The 17389-nt window shown below is 50.6% G+C and overlaps 2 protein-coding genes and 1 pseudogene across 4 annotated transcripts in view; 2 read left to right on the forward strand and 1 right to left on the reverse strand.

Moving 5' to 3' along the window:
- Positions 1-3693, reverse strand: part of LOC104671643 (zinc finger protein 252-like) — a 38605-nt gene extending 34912 nt beyond the window's left edge. The window contains 3 exon segments of the mRNA XM_010375171.2: positions 320-486; positions 2941-3100; positions 3575-3693. Of these exon segments, the coding sequence (XP_010373473.2) occupies positions 320-443 (124 nt within the window). The 5' untranslated portion in view covers positions 444-486; positions 2941-3100; positions 3575-3693.
- LOC104671645 lies at positions 3630-4298 on the forward strand (annotated as a pseudogene).
- C17H8orf33 (chromosome 17 C8orf33 homolog) lies at positions 4267-7197 on the forward strand. 3 transcript variants are annotated; one of them, XM_010375174.2, is made up of 6 exons: positions 4400-4518; positions 4934-5068; positions 5157-5468; positions 5635-5719; positions 5870-6016; positions 6588-7005. In XM_010375174.2, the coding sequence occupies exons 2-6, from the start codon at positions 5063-5065 to the stop codon at positions 6725-6727; spliced, it is 690 nt and encodes a 229-aa protein (XP_010373476.1). In that variant the 5' UTR covers positions 4400-4518; positions 4934-5062; the 3' UTR covers positions 6728-7005. The 3 variants fall into 3 exon arrangements, with proteins under 3 accessions (XP_010373475.1, XP_010373477.1, XP_010373476.1); XM_010375173.2 differs by lacking the exon at positions 4934-5068 and having other exon boundaries at positions 4267-4518; positions 5287-5468; XM_010375175.2 differs by lacking the exons at positions 4934-5068; positions 5870-6016 and having other exon boundaries at positions 4267-4518; positions 5287-5468; positions 6588-7197.
- Positions 7198-17389: the final 10192 nt, after the last annotated feature.

Below are 17389 nucleotides of genomic sequence, written 5' to 3' on the forward strand. Positions count from 1 at the left end.
CTTGTCTGTAGTCCCAGGCACTTGGGAGGCTGAGGTGGGAGAATCTCTTCAACCAAAGATGTCAAGGTTACAGTGAGCTATGGTCTTGCCACTGCATTCCAGGATGGGCAACAGAGTGAGACACTGCCTATTAAAAAAAAATCAAGGAGGGTCCCAGTACCACCTGTCCCCATCTCTGTGCAAACTAGACCTGCATGGTACCAGGGTCAAAATGTCTGGTCTTTGGGCCCAGAGTATGAGGAGCCTCTGAGCCCCAAGCTTGAGCCTCAAGGTTAAGGAGCAGGAAGCCCAGGAGCTGAGCCCCAGGGAGGGAACTTACCTAGTGAGACTAGGTTCCCATAGGTCTCCAGCATCACATCCCTGTAGAGGCCCCTCTGAGCAGGGATCAGACAGTTCCACTCCTCCTGGGAGAGGGGTACAGCCACATCCTCAAAGGAAACCATGATGTGGAATGACAAGATCTTGATGCAGCCCTCAGGTCAGGACCTGGAGGGAGAAGACACTAGGCTCAGGACTGGTAAAATCCCTCTGGGAACATGTACCTGTCTTCCCCACTAATGTCAACTCTTTAAGGCAGACACTATATTGGCTCATCTTGGTGTGCCCCAACCCTGACCTCTACTGCACCTGGTCCAGGGACAGGAAAACAGTGAGAAGTACATTTCAGGGACTTGAACTCAGGAACAGAGGACATCGGAGGAGACAGGGAGCTGTCCACCCTCTGGGACCAGCCCCTCATAGACAGACTCCTGCCAAGAAAAGGCTGAGGTCATATGGAAGAGTCTCCATGAGGACCACTCACCTGGAGCCCACCAAGGAGCTGCATGACAGCCATCACTAGGTCTCTGAGCTTGTCCTGAGGTGTGGGCAGAGCCGCAGGGAGAAGAGGGTGATGGAGCCTGACCAACCTTCTGCTCCCCACAGGTGCTCTGAGAGGGCCCAGACCTTTTGTGGTAGCAGAGACCCATTTATGAGCTGCCTGAGCACCCCAGGAAAGCTGGATGAACGAAAAGTAGCCAGTGGTCTCTGAGATCATATCCCCTCCCCACTTTCCTGCTATACTTCTCCATGTCTCAAGAGAGGCCTTCCTGAGGCCCCTGGGATGACAGCATCCTGAGGCCACCATGTGAAAGCCAGGACCCTCGCGGTGCACTTGGCCAGAAGAGAGAATGGACTGCATTTCCCAGGCCCATCTATGAGGTCCTGGGCAGAGGGCAAACAGCTGAGAATAGCGGACCAGGCTCTTGTGCTAAGGCAGTGAACGAGCAAATGGAGAAGTTGACACGTATGTGTGACACACAAAGAATGAATGCCGCAGCATGAGGGCAGCGGCTGGTGGTGGAGATATTTTACACAGGATGGCCAGGGAAGACACCTCCGATAAAGTGACAACAAATCGGAGATCTGGATGGAGCGAGGGTAGGCACCATGTGGATATCAGGGAGGTACATCCCAGGCAGGAGGAGGGCACAAGTGCAAAGGTTCTGAGATGCAAGCACACCTGTGTTCAAGGACAGGCAAGGAAGCCAGAGGGGCTGAACAGAGTAGGGGAGGGTGAAATAGGTGGGTACCCTCTGGGGAGGGTACTTTGTAGGCCTTAGGGCTATGCGTTTTATTCTGAATGGATGGGAAGTGCCTGGAATGTCTGGGAAGAGTGATATGACCTCAGATGTGGTCTCTACAGCTGCTGCTTTGAGGGTGCTTTGAATAGACTATGGGGTGGGGGTAAGGAAAAAACCGAAACCAGTCAGAAGGTTCTAGCAACAATCCAGCTAGAGATGAATGTCTTGGACTAGACTGGTGGTGGCAGAAGTGACAAAAAGCAGTCAGATTATGGATACATTTCAAAGGTACAATCAATAGGATTTGCAGATGAATTTCATGTAGGCCGAGACACCAAGAGTTTTGGCCTGAGCAACTGAAATGATGAAATTTCCATATACTCAAAAGAGTAAGACTGCAGAAGGATTAAATGTAAAAGTTGTCTTGTATACAGTAATGTTTAAGATACCTATTAGATTTACAAATGGAAAATTAGGGCATTTGGATATACAAGTTGAAAATTCAAGAGTGAGGTTGGGCTGGTTGGGTATATACTGAAAACTGTCAGTACACAGACGACATCTAAAACCACAAATCTGGTTTTATTTTAGCAGTGACATGTGTCACTCCCACAAAAGCCTTCCCAACTGGCCTCGGCATACACAGCAAGTCACCTCCCCACAGCCCTCTGCACATAAACAAATTCCTTCGTTTAGTTCAGGAGGAAATGCGCCCTTTTCCCTCGGCTCTAGGTGACCGCAAGGCCCAGTTCTCATCACCGAGATGCTAAGGGAAGTTTGCCAAGAGGCATCTGAAAGGAAGTAAGGGGAATGGAGTGACCACAAAGGAAAGTCAAGAGACACATTCTAGAGCCCTGGCACTTCACAACAAACTCTGGGACAAACCCTGCCTCATCGTCATCATTTAAGCCTCTCTTGGACAGATTTTCTGACTGGCCGATGAACACAAGCTCACTGATGTCTTCACAGTCTCCAGCTGAGGCACACCTTGGTCAGAGGGAATCTTCCAGTCGTCAGACAGGGCTTGCCTTTGACTGGCCCCTGCTGCTTATGCCGTTTGTGAATCACAAGCGGTGCCTCTTAATGCACTCTGCCTTCACTCCTAAACTCATGCGGGAGGCATGTAATGCCGCTGTTAGGCGCATGGGCTCTAGACTCGAATAGGACTGAGTTCTAACCTTGGATCCACCACTTACTAATGCGGAGGTCTCAGGTAAGTGACTTGAGTTTTCCCACAGACCATAAAATGAGATCGACACTACTCCTTAAGTGACTAGATTGAGTTAAATGAGAATATGTATAAAATGCTCAGCACAGTATTAGCAAACCGCAAACAATACTAAGTTTCAATTGTCTTAATCAGTAAGTCAGCATTTACCGAGTGCCTACTAAACGAATGAGCGTTCAGCTTGTTCCAGCGCATGTGTGAGATATCATCTCCTGCCTGTTCCTTTCCTTCCCCACAGCAGACGCTCCTTCACACCACAGCTCTACCCTTTCAATCCATTCCTGCTAAATAAAATACACTTTTCTGTCTTCTGAAAAGAAAAAAAAAAGGCACAATTCAGCTCATCCCCTTACATTGCCCAAACTCCCTTCCCCTGCGAGGCCTTTTTATCCATCTGGCTTCCCTGCTTCAATGTTGCTCGGGAGCATGGAGGACAGCCCGCGGACCTCCACGCCCCGCCGCCTCCGCCTCACATCACCCTCGTCCTGCCCGTCCCTCCGTCAACACAAAGCGGGCGCTCAACAACCCGCAGCCGCCCTCGGCGCGTCCTCTACGGGTCACTGAGGCAACGAGCTGTGTCCTTTGGCCCCTCAGAACCCCGGCAGCGTCCCTGCCCGCCCCAGCGCCGCTCCGACACCTCCGCACCAGGCGCCCTAGCTCGGGACTCACTCAGCTCGACCACCGGAAGGGAAGGAGGGCCAACGCTAACTCCCGTGCCGCGGCGAGTCAAACCCCCTAGACCGGAAATGCCTAATCTGAACTTCCGCCCTGCCCCTCAGCTCACCAACCAATTGAATTCCAGGTTTCGTGGGTCCGCTCTAGGCGGCTGATAGTACTCAATGCTCCGGCAGTCCTGTTCCTTCTTGGTTAAGTCCATACAAGCCCTTGGCGGAATCTGCAGGTGAGAGGGCGCAGGCGCAGAGGTGCCGCCGGCGGCGTGCGGCTGCGAAGGAAGGAAGGGACCCCAACACCGTGTGTTCCTGCCGACGCTCCTCAGCCTGGGGTTATTCTGCGGCCTCTGGACCCGGCCCTTCCTGATCTAGGACGTCTGGCTGCGCACTGTCCCCCTCTCTCGGGCGCCTTTTCCCCACCTCCAAGTAGTGATCAAGCTCAGAATCCAGCTCGCGTCCACTGTGCACCTTGCAACCTGTAAGTCTTTTGACCTCACCGCCCCCTCGAGAAGGCTGCTGCCATCGCTTAAATGCGGAAGCCGAGGTGCAGAGAGGTTTCAGACCTGTTCCGGTGGAGCTGGAATTGGAGAACCAAACGCTGGATGCTGAGACGCGCGTGCGGAACTGGCGGCGGGCGGGGGTGAAGCGGAGTGAGGGGAGAGGGCAGGTGCGACCTGGGCAGGTGAGGAGCACCTCCACATCCCTCCACCCCATGTGCCCCACTCGTTGCACAGGAGCAGAGAGATCCGCAGAACACACATCTACGATTATGCCACTCTTCAGATTTACATCTTACAGCAACTTCCCACTGCGCTAGAACGGAAGTAAACATCCATGACGGGGGCCCTCCCAACTCACAGACCTTACCCGAGCTCCCACGTCCCGCGTCGCCGGCCTCTCAACCGACCGTGCCCTGACCCTCTGGGAGCGAGCGCCGCGGGCTGCGCCGGGTCCCAGGCCTGCGCCTCTTCCCCATTTCCCAGGGTCTTTGCTGACCACCCTCCTGCGCCACAGCTGCTCACGTTCTGTTTACATGCTTTTCGCTCCCCACCAAAAGGTGAGCCTTGAGAAGACACACCCTTGTGTAGAGCTTTGAACTTTTATCCGGAAAGGTGCCAGGCACATAGTCGGTGCCCGCGAGCACTCGCTCACAAGGTTCCTTCGGAGACCCCCCTGCAGCCTCTTCCCGAATCCCCCAGGCACCCCCCGACCCGGGCCTGGCCTCGCCCCGCCCTACCCCCGCCCTGTCTCAGCTTCGCCTCGCCCCAGCTTCATCCCGCCCCAGCCTCGCCCAGCCCCGCCTCTCCCCTCCCCGCCCGTCCCCTCCCCGCCCTTCCCCTTCCCGCCCCCGCCCCGCCTCGCCCCGCCCCGCCCCAGCCCCGTCCCAGCTTCGCCTCAGCCAGGTCCCAGCCCCGTCCCAGCTTCGCCTTGTCCCAGCTTCATCCCGCCCCAGCCTCGCCCCTTTCCCTTAGGGCCCCCGCGCCCCGCCCCGCCCCGCCCGCGACCCTGCGGAACCTAGAGTCGCAGGCGCCCTCTTGGAAGAGGACGGAATTCGACGTGGGACTCTGCGCCTCGCATAGTTGCGGTGGCGACTGCGGAGCATGGCGGTGAGCGGTGTGGAGAAGACGCGCGGGTGGCTGGGCGTTGCACTGTCGGTGGCCCTCCGTGACCCTCGTGCTGCCCCCCTTTCTCCAGGCCCTAGGACATCTTGCCGGGGAGGCAGCGGCGGCCCCAGGCCCGGGTACTCCCTGCGCGTCCCGCAGACACCGGCTTCCCGGCGCCGTTTCCAGCATCCGGAATCCCTCCACTGTCTGTCTCTGCGCAGGGCAACCCACAGGCAGTAACGCCGACACCAGAGCGCACCCTTTAGGCGATGAAAGCAGTGCAGCCTCGAAAAAACAAAAGAATAAGAAGAAAACCCGGAACAGGGCCTCTGTGGCAAATGGAGGCGAGAAGGCCCCAGAGAAACCCGCCCCAGAAGAAGTTCCCCTAAGCGCTGAGGCCCAGGCAAGGGCGGGCGTCAGTCAGGAAGGGTGGAATCCCCGGGTGCGAATCCACGGGCACATGTGATCTGGGGTCCGCGGAGTTAAGGCGGGGAGGGGGATGGGATGGTGCCAGGCGCTGTGTTGTGTCCCAGTCCCCTCTCACAGCCACTTCCCCAAATCCGTCACAGGCGCAGCAGTTGGCCCAGGAATTGGCTTGGTGTGTGGAACAACTGGAGCTTGGCCTCAAGAGGCAGAAACCCACCCCGAAACAGAGTAAGGGACTTTTCTATAGAGTTGGGGAATGTGAACAGTGGCACCGCCTGGCCTGCAGGTGCTGGCAGAGGATGAAGTTGTTTCCTTTGCGGTGGGGCGGTAGGAGGTCAGTAGTAGAGGTTTTCACTAGTCGTTTGCTTTTATTGGCAGAAGAGCAGGCTATTGGAGCAATCCGAACCCTGCGCAGCAAAAGAACGCCCCTGCCCCGGAAGAGGCAGTTGATGCACTCCTTGTTTGGAGACTATAGGGCTCAGATGGAAGCCGAAAGGCGTGAGGCCCTGCGGGCTCTCAGATCTGGTGAGGAGCTAGCAACTGGTTGATTCAGGAAGGCCTAATTTAAGGAGGAAGTGCCTAGGGGGTGAAAGGAAGAAGGCCCAGAGCAACAAGGCTGGTGAGGGAAGGAGATGAGCTCAGGGAAGCCTGAGGGAACAGGGAAAGAGCACGCGTGGACCTGTCTCTCCTTTTCCCAGGACTGAACCTGGGAAGCAGCGAGGAGGTCATGGCAGGAGCGGGAAGGAGTGTGGTCCTGTGTTGGTCCTGCTCCTGGCTTGGGGAAAGCTGCCTCATGTCTTTGTGTCTTGGCTTTCTCTACTGGCAATGAAGCCATATCCCATAACAGTTTGAGTGCAATTCCTGGAGCCAGATGAGCTAGGTTCAAATCCTGGATCTACTACATAGTAGTACTAACACCTTTTGTAAATTACTGAACGTCTCTAAATGGGGGGTGATAGTAATATCAACCTTACAAATTTGAGGAATTAGTTAATTTATTCAAAGTGGTTAGAATTGTATGGGCAAACATAACTGTACAGGTAATGTTAGCTGTTGTTATTCAGTTCTCATATATGCTGCTTCTCTCCCCTGACAGCTGCTTATTTAGCCCAGGTGCAGCCTGTAGATGGAGCCACCAGAAAGAAGAGCCGAAGGGTCTGCAGGCCTCGCCCTATAGGGAGAACCAAAGCCACTCTGGACACTCCTGATGAAGAGTTTAGGTTCAATTTCTTTTAGCTTCTCCCCCAGCCTGGAACATTCCCCCTCCCTTGGGGTGGTGTAGGGGTTTGTTTTGAGTGCAGAGCCTTTCCAGGACTTCTGTTGGCAGAGAACCCTGGGATTGATCTGTCCCTGGCTGGTCCAAGGATTTGGAGCTGTTGTGAAGGTGTGAGACCATCAGATAGGCAAAAGACCCCATTTGTTTTCTGATGAAATATTCTCTCTTTCAGAACAGAGAGAGAGAGGTGCATTTAGAAAATATACAATAAATTGAAGTGGCTGTTTGAAGTATTGTAGAAAGAATATTGTACTCAGTCTTTAGGATTAGATTAAGTGGCTGTTGGTAACAAAGATTAGTGGAGAAGCTATGTAATTATACACTGTTTTTCACTTTTGAAAGGAATCCCTGTCAAATGGTTTAGTGCTTAATGCTGTTATGTCACATTGCCCTAGTGTCTGTTTTTGATAAAATTGGATAACGAGTGAAAGAGTGTGCTGACCACCTGTGTTAGAGGAAGTACAGAAGATGGCAGGGGTCTGGTTCCCTGGGTCCAGTCCCTTGCCTGGGTCCTTTGTCCATGTTGCCTTCATTCCTGAGCAGGTGTCATCCTCAGGGAACCAGCATGGCACCCACCAGGCATGGCTCTCTTCTTAGGAGGAAGGAGCTTCTTGCCCTAACAGTTCTGGCCTGAGACTTGGATTGAGCCTTGGCAGACTTCTTGTCTAAATGTTGGCCATGTCAATCTCAGGCCCTCTGTTCCATGGAACTGGGAATCTCCAGGTGACCTAATCCTCGTTGGTGGCTTGATGTTTGCTGGTATCTTCCAAACTCGGTTCCCAGACTCGATTGATACCTGGAGCCCAGCTGCTTACTCAGCATTTCCACTTGGGTGTTTCATAGGCATTTCAAACTTGACGTGTTTAAGACACTTGATTAGGCTCCGGTTTCCCTTTGGTGAAGGGGTGGCCTGCCCCTCCACACCTGTGGGCATTTCTCGTTAGGTGGAATGAGAGACTTGAGAAAAGAAATGAGACATAGAGACAAAGTATAAAGAAAAAGTGGGCCCAGGGGACCGGTGCTCAGCATGCAGAGGACCCATGCTGGCACCGGTCTCTGAGTTCCCTCAGTATTTATTGATCATTATCTTTACCATCTTAGAAAAAGGGAAGTGGCAGGATAATAGGATCATCATAGGGAGAAGGTCAGCAGTAAGACATATGAATAAAGATCTCTGTAACATAAGTTTAAGGAAAAGTACTGTGCCATGTTATGCATATGCAAACATCTCCATAAACCTTTTTAGTGCATAAAGAGCAGCATTGCCGCTAGCACATCCCACCTTCAGCCATAAGGTAGTTTACTCCTTTCTCAGTAAACAGAACATACAATTGGGTTTTACACCGAGATGTTCCATTGCCCAGGGACGGGCAGGAGACATGCTTTTCTCTATCAACTGCCAGGAGGCCTGCTTTCCTCTTATACTAGTCCTCCTCAGCAAAGACCCTTCACGGGTGTCAGGCTGGGGGATGATCAGGTCTTTCCCTTCCCACAAGGCCATATTTCAGACTATCACATGGGGAGAAACCTTGCACAATACCTAGCTTTCCTAGGCAGAGGTCCCTGCGACCTTCGGCAGTGTACGCGTCCCTGGGTACTTGAGATTAAGAGAATGGTGCTGACTTTTCACAAGCATACTGCCTTCAGGCACTTGTTTGACAAAGCACACCCTGCACAGCCCAAAATCCATTAAACCTTGAATCACCACAGCACATGTCTCTTGCAAGGACAAGGTTGGGGGTAGGGTCACAGATTAACAGCATCTCAAATACAGAACAAAATGGAGTCTCTTATGTGTACTTCTTTCTATATAGACACAGTAACAGTCTGATCTCTCTTTTCCCCACACTTTGGCTTCTTTTCAGTGAATGGCACGACTGCCTGTCTGGTTGATTCAGCAGCAAACCTGTGTCATCCTCGATTGCTGTCTCTCCAGCACTGTATACTTCTGTATACTTTTTTCTTTTTTTTGAGAAGGAGCTTTGCTCTTGTTGCTCATGCTGCAGTGCAATGGTGCAATCTCGGCTCACTGCAACCTCTGCCTCCTGAGATCAAATGATTGTCCTGCCTCAGCCTCCCCAGTAGCTGGGATTACAGGTGTGTGCCACTGTGTCTGGCTAATTTTGTATTTTTAGTAGAGATGGGATTTCTCCATGTTGGTCAGGCTGGTCTCGAACTCCTGGCCTCAAGTTATCCACCCACCTCAGCCTCCCAAAGTGCTGGGATTACATATATACTTTTAATACTTCGACTGGCATATCAGCTCTGTCTTCAAAATAAATCTCAAGTATTTCACATTGTCTTTATCCTCACTACTGCTCATTCTACTTAATGACTGTTCTTACCCGGCCTGCTGTGTTAGCCAGACTGACCCTTCATGTATGTTGGATCACTGTCTCCTGATTCAGTGACTTCATTGTACCTAGGATACAATATGAAGTCTTATGTACAAGGCCCTGCCTAGGCCTGCACGTGTTTACACCCCGACGGCCTCTCTGATGTGGTCCCTCTGTGCTCCTGAGGTAACTGGACTTAATTCTGCCTCAAGGTCTTCAACCTTGCTCTTCCTTTTGCCTGGATGACTCTTCCTCCAGAGCTTAGCGTAACTGGCTTCCAGGAAAGTAAACATCAGCTTTGTGCGAGAAAGTGGCTCTCTGCCCTATCATTAATCAGGCCAAGGTAACATATTCGGGAAATAGATTTCCTCCGTGGTCACTGTGCAGATGTAAAGTGTCATATAATGACCCCCTTGAGTGTCTGTTTTCCCACTGAGAATCTTTGCTTATTAAAATCATGGACAGCCACTTGGCTGTTAGAAATCATCAGTAGGAAGGAAATGTCTGATCTCAAAAAGATTCCTTGATTTACAACCCAGATGCAGAACTTCAAGTAAGGGGTTTTAGAACTCTGCATCTCAAGGAAACAGAAGCCTGGTACACTTCACAGTTCAGACCAGGTCTTTAGCCCGCTACCCAGCCCCATCTTGTTCTGTGCCCATCAAAACACTGTTTGATTTACATTTCACTGAAACACGCTTTTACTAAATCTTCTAATACTCATGTCTCTTGTGAGATGCCCCATGGATTTGATGTTCAGTCTTCCATATTAGAATGAGCCAATAAATTAACTGTCCCTTAGGGACTTTGAATGATTGGACTAGGACAGTCCTTATCTTTTGGATCTTATTATCACCATGCTGCCTGTCCTGCATCCCCCATTGGTGGTTGGCTCTTTGCCCTCAAATCTTTTTCTCTGAGTTTGGAGTGCTTGAGTAAAGGAGATGCTAGGGCAGATCTTTCCCCTTTTTTCCTTTGCTAGTGTCTCCATGGTTCTTCCTCCAGGGGTTCCCTATTGGGTCCTGTTAAAACCACCTATTCTTGATCTGTCCAGCCTAAGGGTCCCAGTTTGACCCTTAGTTTGAGGATCAGGTTGGGGTTGGGTTAGGGTGAGGGTGATGGAGAGGATTAGAGAGTGATGGGGGGTTTAGGGTGAGTCTTAGGGGATAGAATAAGGGTTAGAGGGTGAAGGTGAGGTTTTAGGGTGAGGATTGGGTTAGAGTTAGTTTTGGGTCGGTGATGTGGTTAGTGTTAGGTATTAGGTATTAGGGATGATGGTCTAAGAGTTAGAAATTAGGTGGAGGTTAGGGTTTGGGGTCATAGATTCAGACTCAGCTTGCAGAGCTGTTTGTCACTAACATCATTGTTTGCCTTCTGCTATAATCCCTCCATCACCTCTAATTTCAAACCCTTCCTTAACCTGGCAGAGCTCAACTAAGGGCTTCTCTGTATTCACCATGGTTATCATCAGGTTCCATTTTCCTTGGAAGCTTGTTCATACTTACCCATATTATTTTGTAATGTGTGCAGAGATATCTGGCTTTCTAATATGTTGTTTAAATCCCATGACCTCAATTTAACAAGTGGATTTTTTGGCAACCTTGGATTTTCTTCTTTAAGCATTCTTAGAGCAGAGATGCTTCCTCACAGAGGATTTTAAATTATTCTTCTTGGTTGCTTTACAAGATAATTTTGCAGCTTGCACGTTTTTCTTCAAAATCTTAAAAGGTTTCATCTACTATTAGGCCAGGCGCCACGGCTTGCCCCTATCATCCCAGCACTTTGGGAGGCTGAGGCGGGTGGATTACCTGAGGTCAGGAGTTTGAGACCAGCCTTAGCAACATGGTGAAACCCCATCTCTACTAAAAATACAAAATTAGCCAGGTGCGGTGGTGCATGCCTGTAATCCCAGCTACTCGGGAGGCTGAGGCAGGAGAATCACTTGAACCCGGGAGGCAGAGGTTACAGTGAGCCAAGATCACGCCATTGTACTGCAGCCTGGGCGACAAGAGCAAAACTCCATCTCAAAAAAAAAAAAAAAGTTTCATCTACTTTCTTAATTACATTTGATAAATTTACCAACTCTAGGTCCATCTGTTTTTCATGAGTTTGGCATCGTTTGCTCTCACCCAAGGAACATGTACCCCCAAGTCATAGGCTGTCTAGACTGCTTAGCAGTTCTAGGACAGAGGTGACAAGTTGAGTTGCCCCATGAACTGAACTAAGCGCTGATGGCACCTCACATTGAGCTGTGACAGCTGATGTTCCTTAGCTTGCCTGGTCCAGAGTCAGCACCCTCTGCCTGATGTCCCTGACTCTGCTCTCATGACATCAACTTTTGTCCTGGAGTCTACCTGCGGGGTTGGGGGTCCCTATAGATTAGGCTGCAAAGTACCCCAGACCCTCTTGGTAAGAGCTGTTGAGCAGGTCCTCACCTGGGACACATGTGTTGGTCTGTAGAGTCCAGGGTTATATGGGATGTCATTGCCCACTAGGTTTGTGTCTCCCTAACCATTGGTATTCAGGTTGGTTGGGTGGGTGGGTAGTTGGGCAGGTGGAACACAGGCAGGTAAAGCCAGGACTGGTGAAGTCTTAAGTTTAGAATTAGGGTTAATTTTAGGGTTAGATTTGATATAGGGGTTAGAGTCATCATGTTCACCTGGTAAGTGGCTGGACAGCAGTGGCTGATTGCTCTATGAGTGTCTCTAAAAAATCTTGTTTGGGGCCAGGCACGGTGGCTGACGCTTGTAATCCCAGCAGTTTGGCAGGCAAAGGTGGGTGGATCACCTGAGGCCAGGAGTTTGAGAGCAGCCTGGCCAACATGGTGAAACCCCGTCTCTACTAATAATACAAAAATTAGCTGGGTGTGGTGGTGCACACCTGTAATCCCAGCTACTTGGGAGGCTGAGGCATGAGAATTGCTTGAACCTGGGAGGTGGAGATTGCATTGACCTGAGATTGTGCCACTGTTCTCAGCCTGGGCAACCACAAGACCCTCTATCCAAACAAAACAGAAATGTTGGGGCTGGGCATGGTGGCTCATGCCTATAATCCTAGTACTCTGTGAGGCTGAGGTGGGCAAATAACTTGAGCCCAGGAGTTCAAAACCAACTTGGGAAACATGGCAAAACCTTCTCTACAAAAACCACAAAAATTAGCCGGGTGTGGTGGTACATGCCTGTAGTTCCAGCTGCTTGGGAGTCTAAGATGTGTGGCTTGCTTGAGCCTGGGAGGTTGAGGCTGTTGTGAGCCAAGATGGCATCACTACACTCCAGCCTGGGTGATAGAGTAAGACCCCGTCTCAAAACAAAAAACTTAAGCTGGTGATGGGACCAGGCTTACTGGAGCCCTACTGTCTCTCCAGACAGGTGGGTTCACATAGGCTGGTGGCTCGGCGAGGTCTTTGCCATCTGATAAAAGCTGCATTGCTGTGGGTTTTGCTTACTGGGGTAACTGCCATTTCCAGAAAGATGGCAGCAGTGGTATTGGTAATTATGCTGGATCCCAGAATAGAATGACCTCAGGGACATTGAGGGAGCAATGTGACATCTCCCTGTGCTTTGGTGCAGTGGTAGTTATACCGTCTGCAGAGCATGTCTTGCCAGTGTTTGTGCTGTCTCTTGTCAGATGGGGTGTATTAAAATGGCAGTTTTGCAGGGGTTCCTGGTGATTCCTGAGTAGAGGGTTCTGGCAGTGTGGAGGGCATGGCTGAGTCCCCACCTTCCCTGGAAGTGAGACCCAGCAGCATTGTGGCATGGCTTTCCTGGGTCGCCAACATCTGTATGTGGGGAGGTGGCAGTGGGACAACATGCTCATGTCCCTGCTGTGGCCGAGAAGATAATCTGGGATTCCCTACTGTCTTCAAGTTGGTGCCACATCCACTGCATGGGTCAGCTTGCCTGGGTCACTGCCATCTTCTGGATATGGGGCATGGCAGAATACAAGGCAGAGCAGCTTCCTGGGGCCCCACAGTTCTTTGGAAGAGACAGAAGCAGCCAGTGAAGGCATGCTAGGGTCCCTTCTGTATTATGGAAGGGGCTCTCAGCCATCTTTGGAAGAGGGGCAGCAAGGGTTTGCTTGTCTTACGAAAGTGGATGGAGTGTTTTCCCACCACATCTTGGAATTGTAGAGCAGAGCAGTGGCATTGCAGGGTTTCCCATCATCTCCAGGAAGGAGCTGGCTGACAAGGGTGCCTGCATTCACTTGGAGGGATGGTGTGGCTGTGGGTATGGGCTTATAAGCTTCCCTGCCATCTCCTGAAAAGAGGGAATGCCACTGGCAGCAGTACCTGCATTTTCATGGAAGTGAGTCACATCCATCTCCTAGAAGCTTGGGGAAGTGGGATGTGCTGGGTCCCTCTGTGTCTCCTGGAGTGTGGGGCATCAGGTGTCATTTTGCCAGGTTGTGCTTGTATACTGGGAGTTGGGGAGCAAAAAGAATGGAGGGCAGTTGGCCAGGGTCCCTGTTCTCTCCTAGCAAGTGAGGGTGGTGGGGTAACCAGCTGGCCGGTGTCCCAGCATTTCCTGAAGTAGGGCAAAGCAGTGGGGCTTGCCTTTCTATTCCCTGCCATGTCCTGAAACAGGCCCTCGGCAACATGGGGGAACAGGGCACATGGCCATGGTGTTGATTTGCTGGTCCCTACTCCTGGAAGATCGGACTAATGTGGGTTCCATTTGGCTGGTTTTCTGACCTTTCCAATAAGTGTGGTAGATTTCTGGGTCCTTGTTGTCTCCTGTAAGAAGGGAGTGGGGGCAAACAGTGAGAATATGAGGTCTGTCCTGCTTTATACATCCGGCACCTTGGTGGCTCTGTGTCTAGCCTATTTTGCCTCTAGGGAAAGTTCACTGTCTTTCTGTCACTGGCCTGTGCTGTCCCTCATGAGGTAGACACTACTGGGCCATGCAGGAGTCCAGGTCATGCAGAAGCTCAGGGAAACCTGAGCTTCCTAAGGCCTTTCCGGGAAAGTGGTGCACAAACCCCTCCCCTTCACAACTCAGAAACCAAGACCAATTCCATAGCCACCTCAGAGCTGGCTGGCCACCTCGCAGCTCAGCTCCATGTCTATGTGAGGGAGGAACAGGTGTTTGGGGATGGCCCAGCATCCTTTCCACATAGCAGCTGCCCATTTTTTTTTTTATGTTTCTCTTTTTCCTACAGTCTATAGGACTTCATAAATTAGGAAAATAAGCTTTTTATGACGTGAGTCACAAATATTTTGCCCTAGTTTGACTGTAAGGTATTGTAATATAGAACTTAAATTTTTCTTCTAAAATTTGTAAACTGTAAATATGCACATCATACTAGATGTTAATTAAACCTTAACAAACTTGTTTTTAAAATACCACACATTTTCTTTTCTTTCTTTCTTTTTTTTCTTTTTGAGATGGGGTTTTGCTCTTGTTGCCCAGGCTGGAGTGCAGTGGTGCGATCTTGGCTCACTGCAACTTCTGCCTCCTGGATTCAAGCGATTACTCCAGCCTCAGCCTTCTGAGTACCTGGGATTACAGGCATGTGTGATCACACCTGGCTAATTGTTGTATTTTTAATAGAGACAGGGTTTCACCATGTTGATGAAGCTGGTCTGAAACTTCTGATCTCAGTGATCCTCCTGCCTCAGCTTCCCAAAGTGCTGGGATTATAGGCGTTAGCCACCGTGCCTGGACTTAAAATACCACACATTTTCTTACCTATTTTTGCATTTTTTATTTTTAATTTTTGAAGAGCATCAAAACATACAAGTGGCTTTGTTTGGCAGGGAAAGAATGTTGAGGAATCGATGGAAATGTTCATGATACCTGGTACAGTATGGTGAGTCTCCTGTCTCAGTTTTCCCCCCACTCCATCCAGTGTGTATGAAAGTATTTATCAGTGCTGAGCTGTGTCCTCCTGGTCAGTGGTCAGCATTGTGGCTCAGGAAGGAGGGGCCTGGACCCTGGCTTTGCCTAGGGGAAGATGCTGCTGCAGACTCTCCTGCCCTCTGCAGTGACCAGGTGGTCAGTCCAGTAGGGTTAGGGAGAGTTCCTAACTCTCACCCTATCTGGTAACCCTAACCACTCTCTGGGCACAGTGCTGCTGCAAGTAGAACAGGCTCCGGGAAGGGCACAGAGATCACTTTTTGGCCCGGATCTGCCTTATCGGCATCTGCAGCAGCATGCTGTGGATGTGTAGATCATCTGCAGAGCCCATACCTAACACTTCCTGTGGCTAATGGTACCCCCAGGCGTCTCTAGTCAGGCTCCAGGGAGACAATGTAGTAGATCAAGAAGTTGGGGTTCACATTGACATAGTGGCCACCCTCCACCTGTGGAGGTCCTACCTGTGGCCACGGCCACCATGCAGTTGATACTGAGCAGCTGCATGTGCTCCACTGAGCAGGGACTGCTGCTGCCAGCTCTCCTGCTATGCTACCTGCTTGACTATGCCTGCTGCACAGCTGAGATCATGGCCTGGTACATCTTCTGTACAACAGCCACTACCTGCTCCATCACAGTCTCTAGCACCTCACAAGTCAGCCCCTGCCAGCGCCAGCTGGCCTAAGTTGCCACAAGCTAGTACCTTCTCTGACCAGCCTGGAAATGGGCTGGAACATAGAGACATTGTTGGACAAAACCCCACAGTCCACTGTGACATTGCACTGGGGAAACTTCAGACACTATTATACTACAAAGGTTTAAGGTTAGGGTTAGGAGGTAGAGTTGGGGATGGCATGAGGGATACAGATGGGGGTTAGGGTTAGGGTTTAGGGTTAACGGTTAAGGTAGGGTTTGGGTTAGGGTTCAGTTAGGGTTAGGTTAGGGGTAGGGGTTAGGGTTGGGTGAGGGCTAGGGTTGGGGTTGGGTTAGGGTTAGGGTTGGGGTTGGGTTAGGGTCAGGGTCAGGGTCAGGACCAGGGTTCAGGGTTCAGGGTTCAGGGATAGGGTTATGGCTAGGGTTAGGGTTAGGGTTTGGGGTTGGGGTTGATGTTTTGGCTATGGCTATGTTTCATGTCTGGATCCGGGTCACATCAGAGTCAGGGTCAGTGTCAGGGGTCAGGGTTAATGTTAGGATTATTTTTAGGCGTTAGGGTTAGGATTTAGGGTTAGGGTTATGGGTTAGGGTTACGCTAGGGTTAGGTTTAGGGTTTAGCGTTTAGGGTTTGGATTCTGCGTTAGGGTTAGGGCTAGGTACAGGGGTAGGGCTAGGGCTAGGGGTAGGGTTAGGGGTTAGGGTTTAGGTTAAGGTTTGGGTTGGGTTAGGCTTAAGGGTTAGGGTTAAGTGTTAAGTTTAGGATTATCTTAGGGTTAGGGTTAGGGGTAAGGGTTAATGGTTAGGGTCAGTGTTAAGTTAGGCTCAGGGTCAGGGTCAGGTTTGGGTCAGCGTCAAAGTCATAGGGTCAGGGTGTTAGGGTCTGGGCTATGATCAGTTTCAGGGTCATGGACATGGTTAGGGTTAGGGTCAAGGTCAGGGTTAAGGGATACGGTCAGGGTCATGGGTAGGGTTAGGGTTAAGGGTAAGGATTAGGGTTAAGGGTAAGTGTTAGGGTTAGGCTTTAGGGTTAGTGTTAGTATTTACGTGTCAGATTTAGGGTCAGTTTCAGTGTATGGTTCAAGTGTTAAGGGTTAGGGTTAGAGTTAGGTTAGGGTTAGTGTTAGGTTTATGTTTTAAGGTTAGGGTTAAGAGTTAAGGGTTATGGTTAGCTTAGATTTACGGTTAAGAGTTAGGGGTAAGGGTTAAGGGTTAGGGTCAGGGTTAGTTTAGGGTCAGGGTCTGGTTAGGTCAGGGTCTGGGTCAAGGTTAAGGGCTAGAGTTAGGGTTTGGTTTTAGGGGTTAGGGTTAGGGGTTAGTGTTAGGGTTGGGTTCAGAGTCTGGGTTAAGGTTTGGCTCAAGGTTTGGGTCAGGGTTAGTGTTAGATTTTAGGTCAGTGTTAGGGTCAGGTTAGCGTTAATGGTTAAGGGTTAAAGGTTAGGGTTAAGGTTAGAGGTTAGGGTTAGGGTCATGGTCAGGGTTAGTGTTGTTAGGGTTACAGTTAGGGTTAGGGTCAGGGTCAGGGTTAATGTTTAAGGGTTAGGGTTAAGGTTGGGGTTAGGTTTAGGGTCAGGGTCAGAGTTAGTATTGTTAGGGTAGCGTTAGGGTCAGGGTCAGGGTCAGCATTAGTCTTAAGTTAGGGTTAGGTTAGGTTTAGGGTTAGGTGTTAGGGTTAGGGGTTAGGCTTAAGGTTTAGGGTTAGGTTTAGGGGTTATGTTTAGGGTTAGGGGTTAGGGTTAGTGTTATGGTTTAGGGATTAGGGGTTAGGGTTTCGGGGCAAGGT

The sequence above is a fragment of the Rhinopithecus roxellana genome, chromosome 17 (assembly GCF_007565055.1).
Source record: "Rhinopithecus roxellana isolate Shanxi Qingling chromosome 17, ASM756505v1, whole genome shotgun sequence".
In the NCBI taxonomy this organism is placed as follows: Eukaryota; Metazoa; Chordata; class Mammalia; order Primates; family Cercopithecidae; genus Rhinopithecus; species Rhinopithecus roxellana.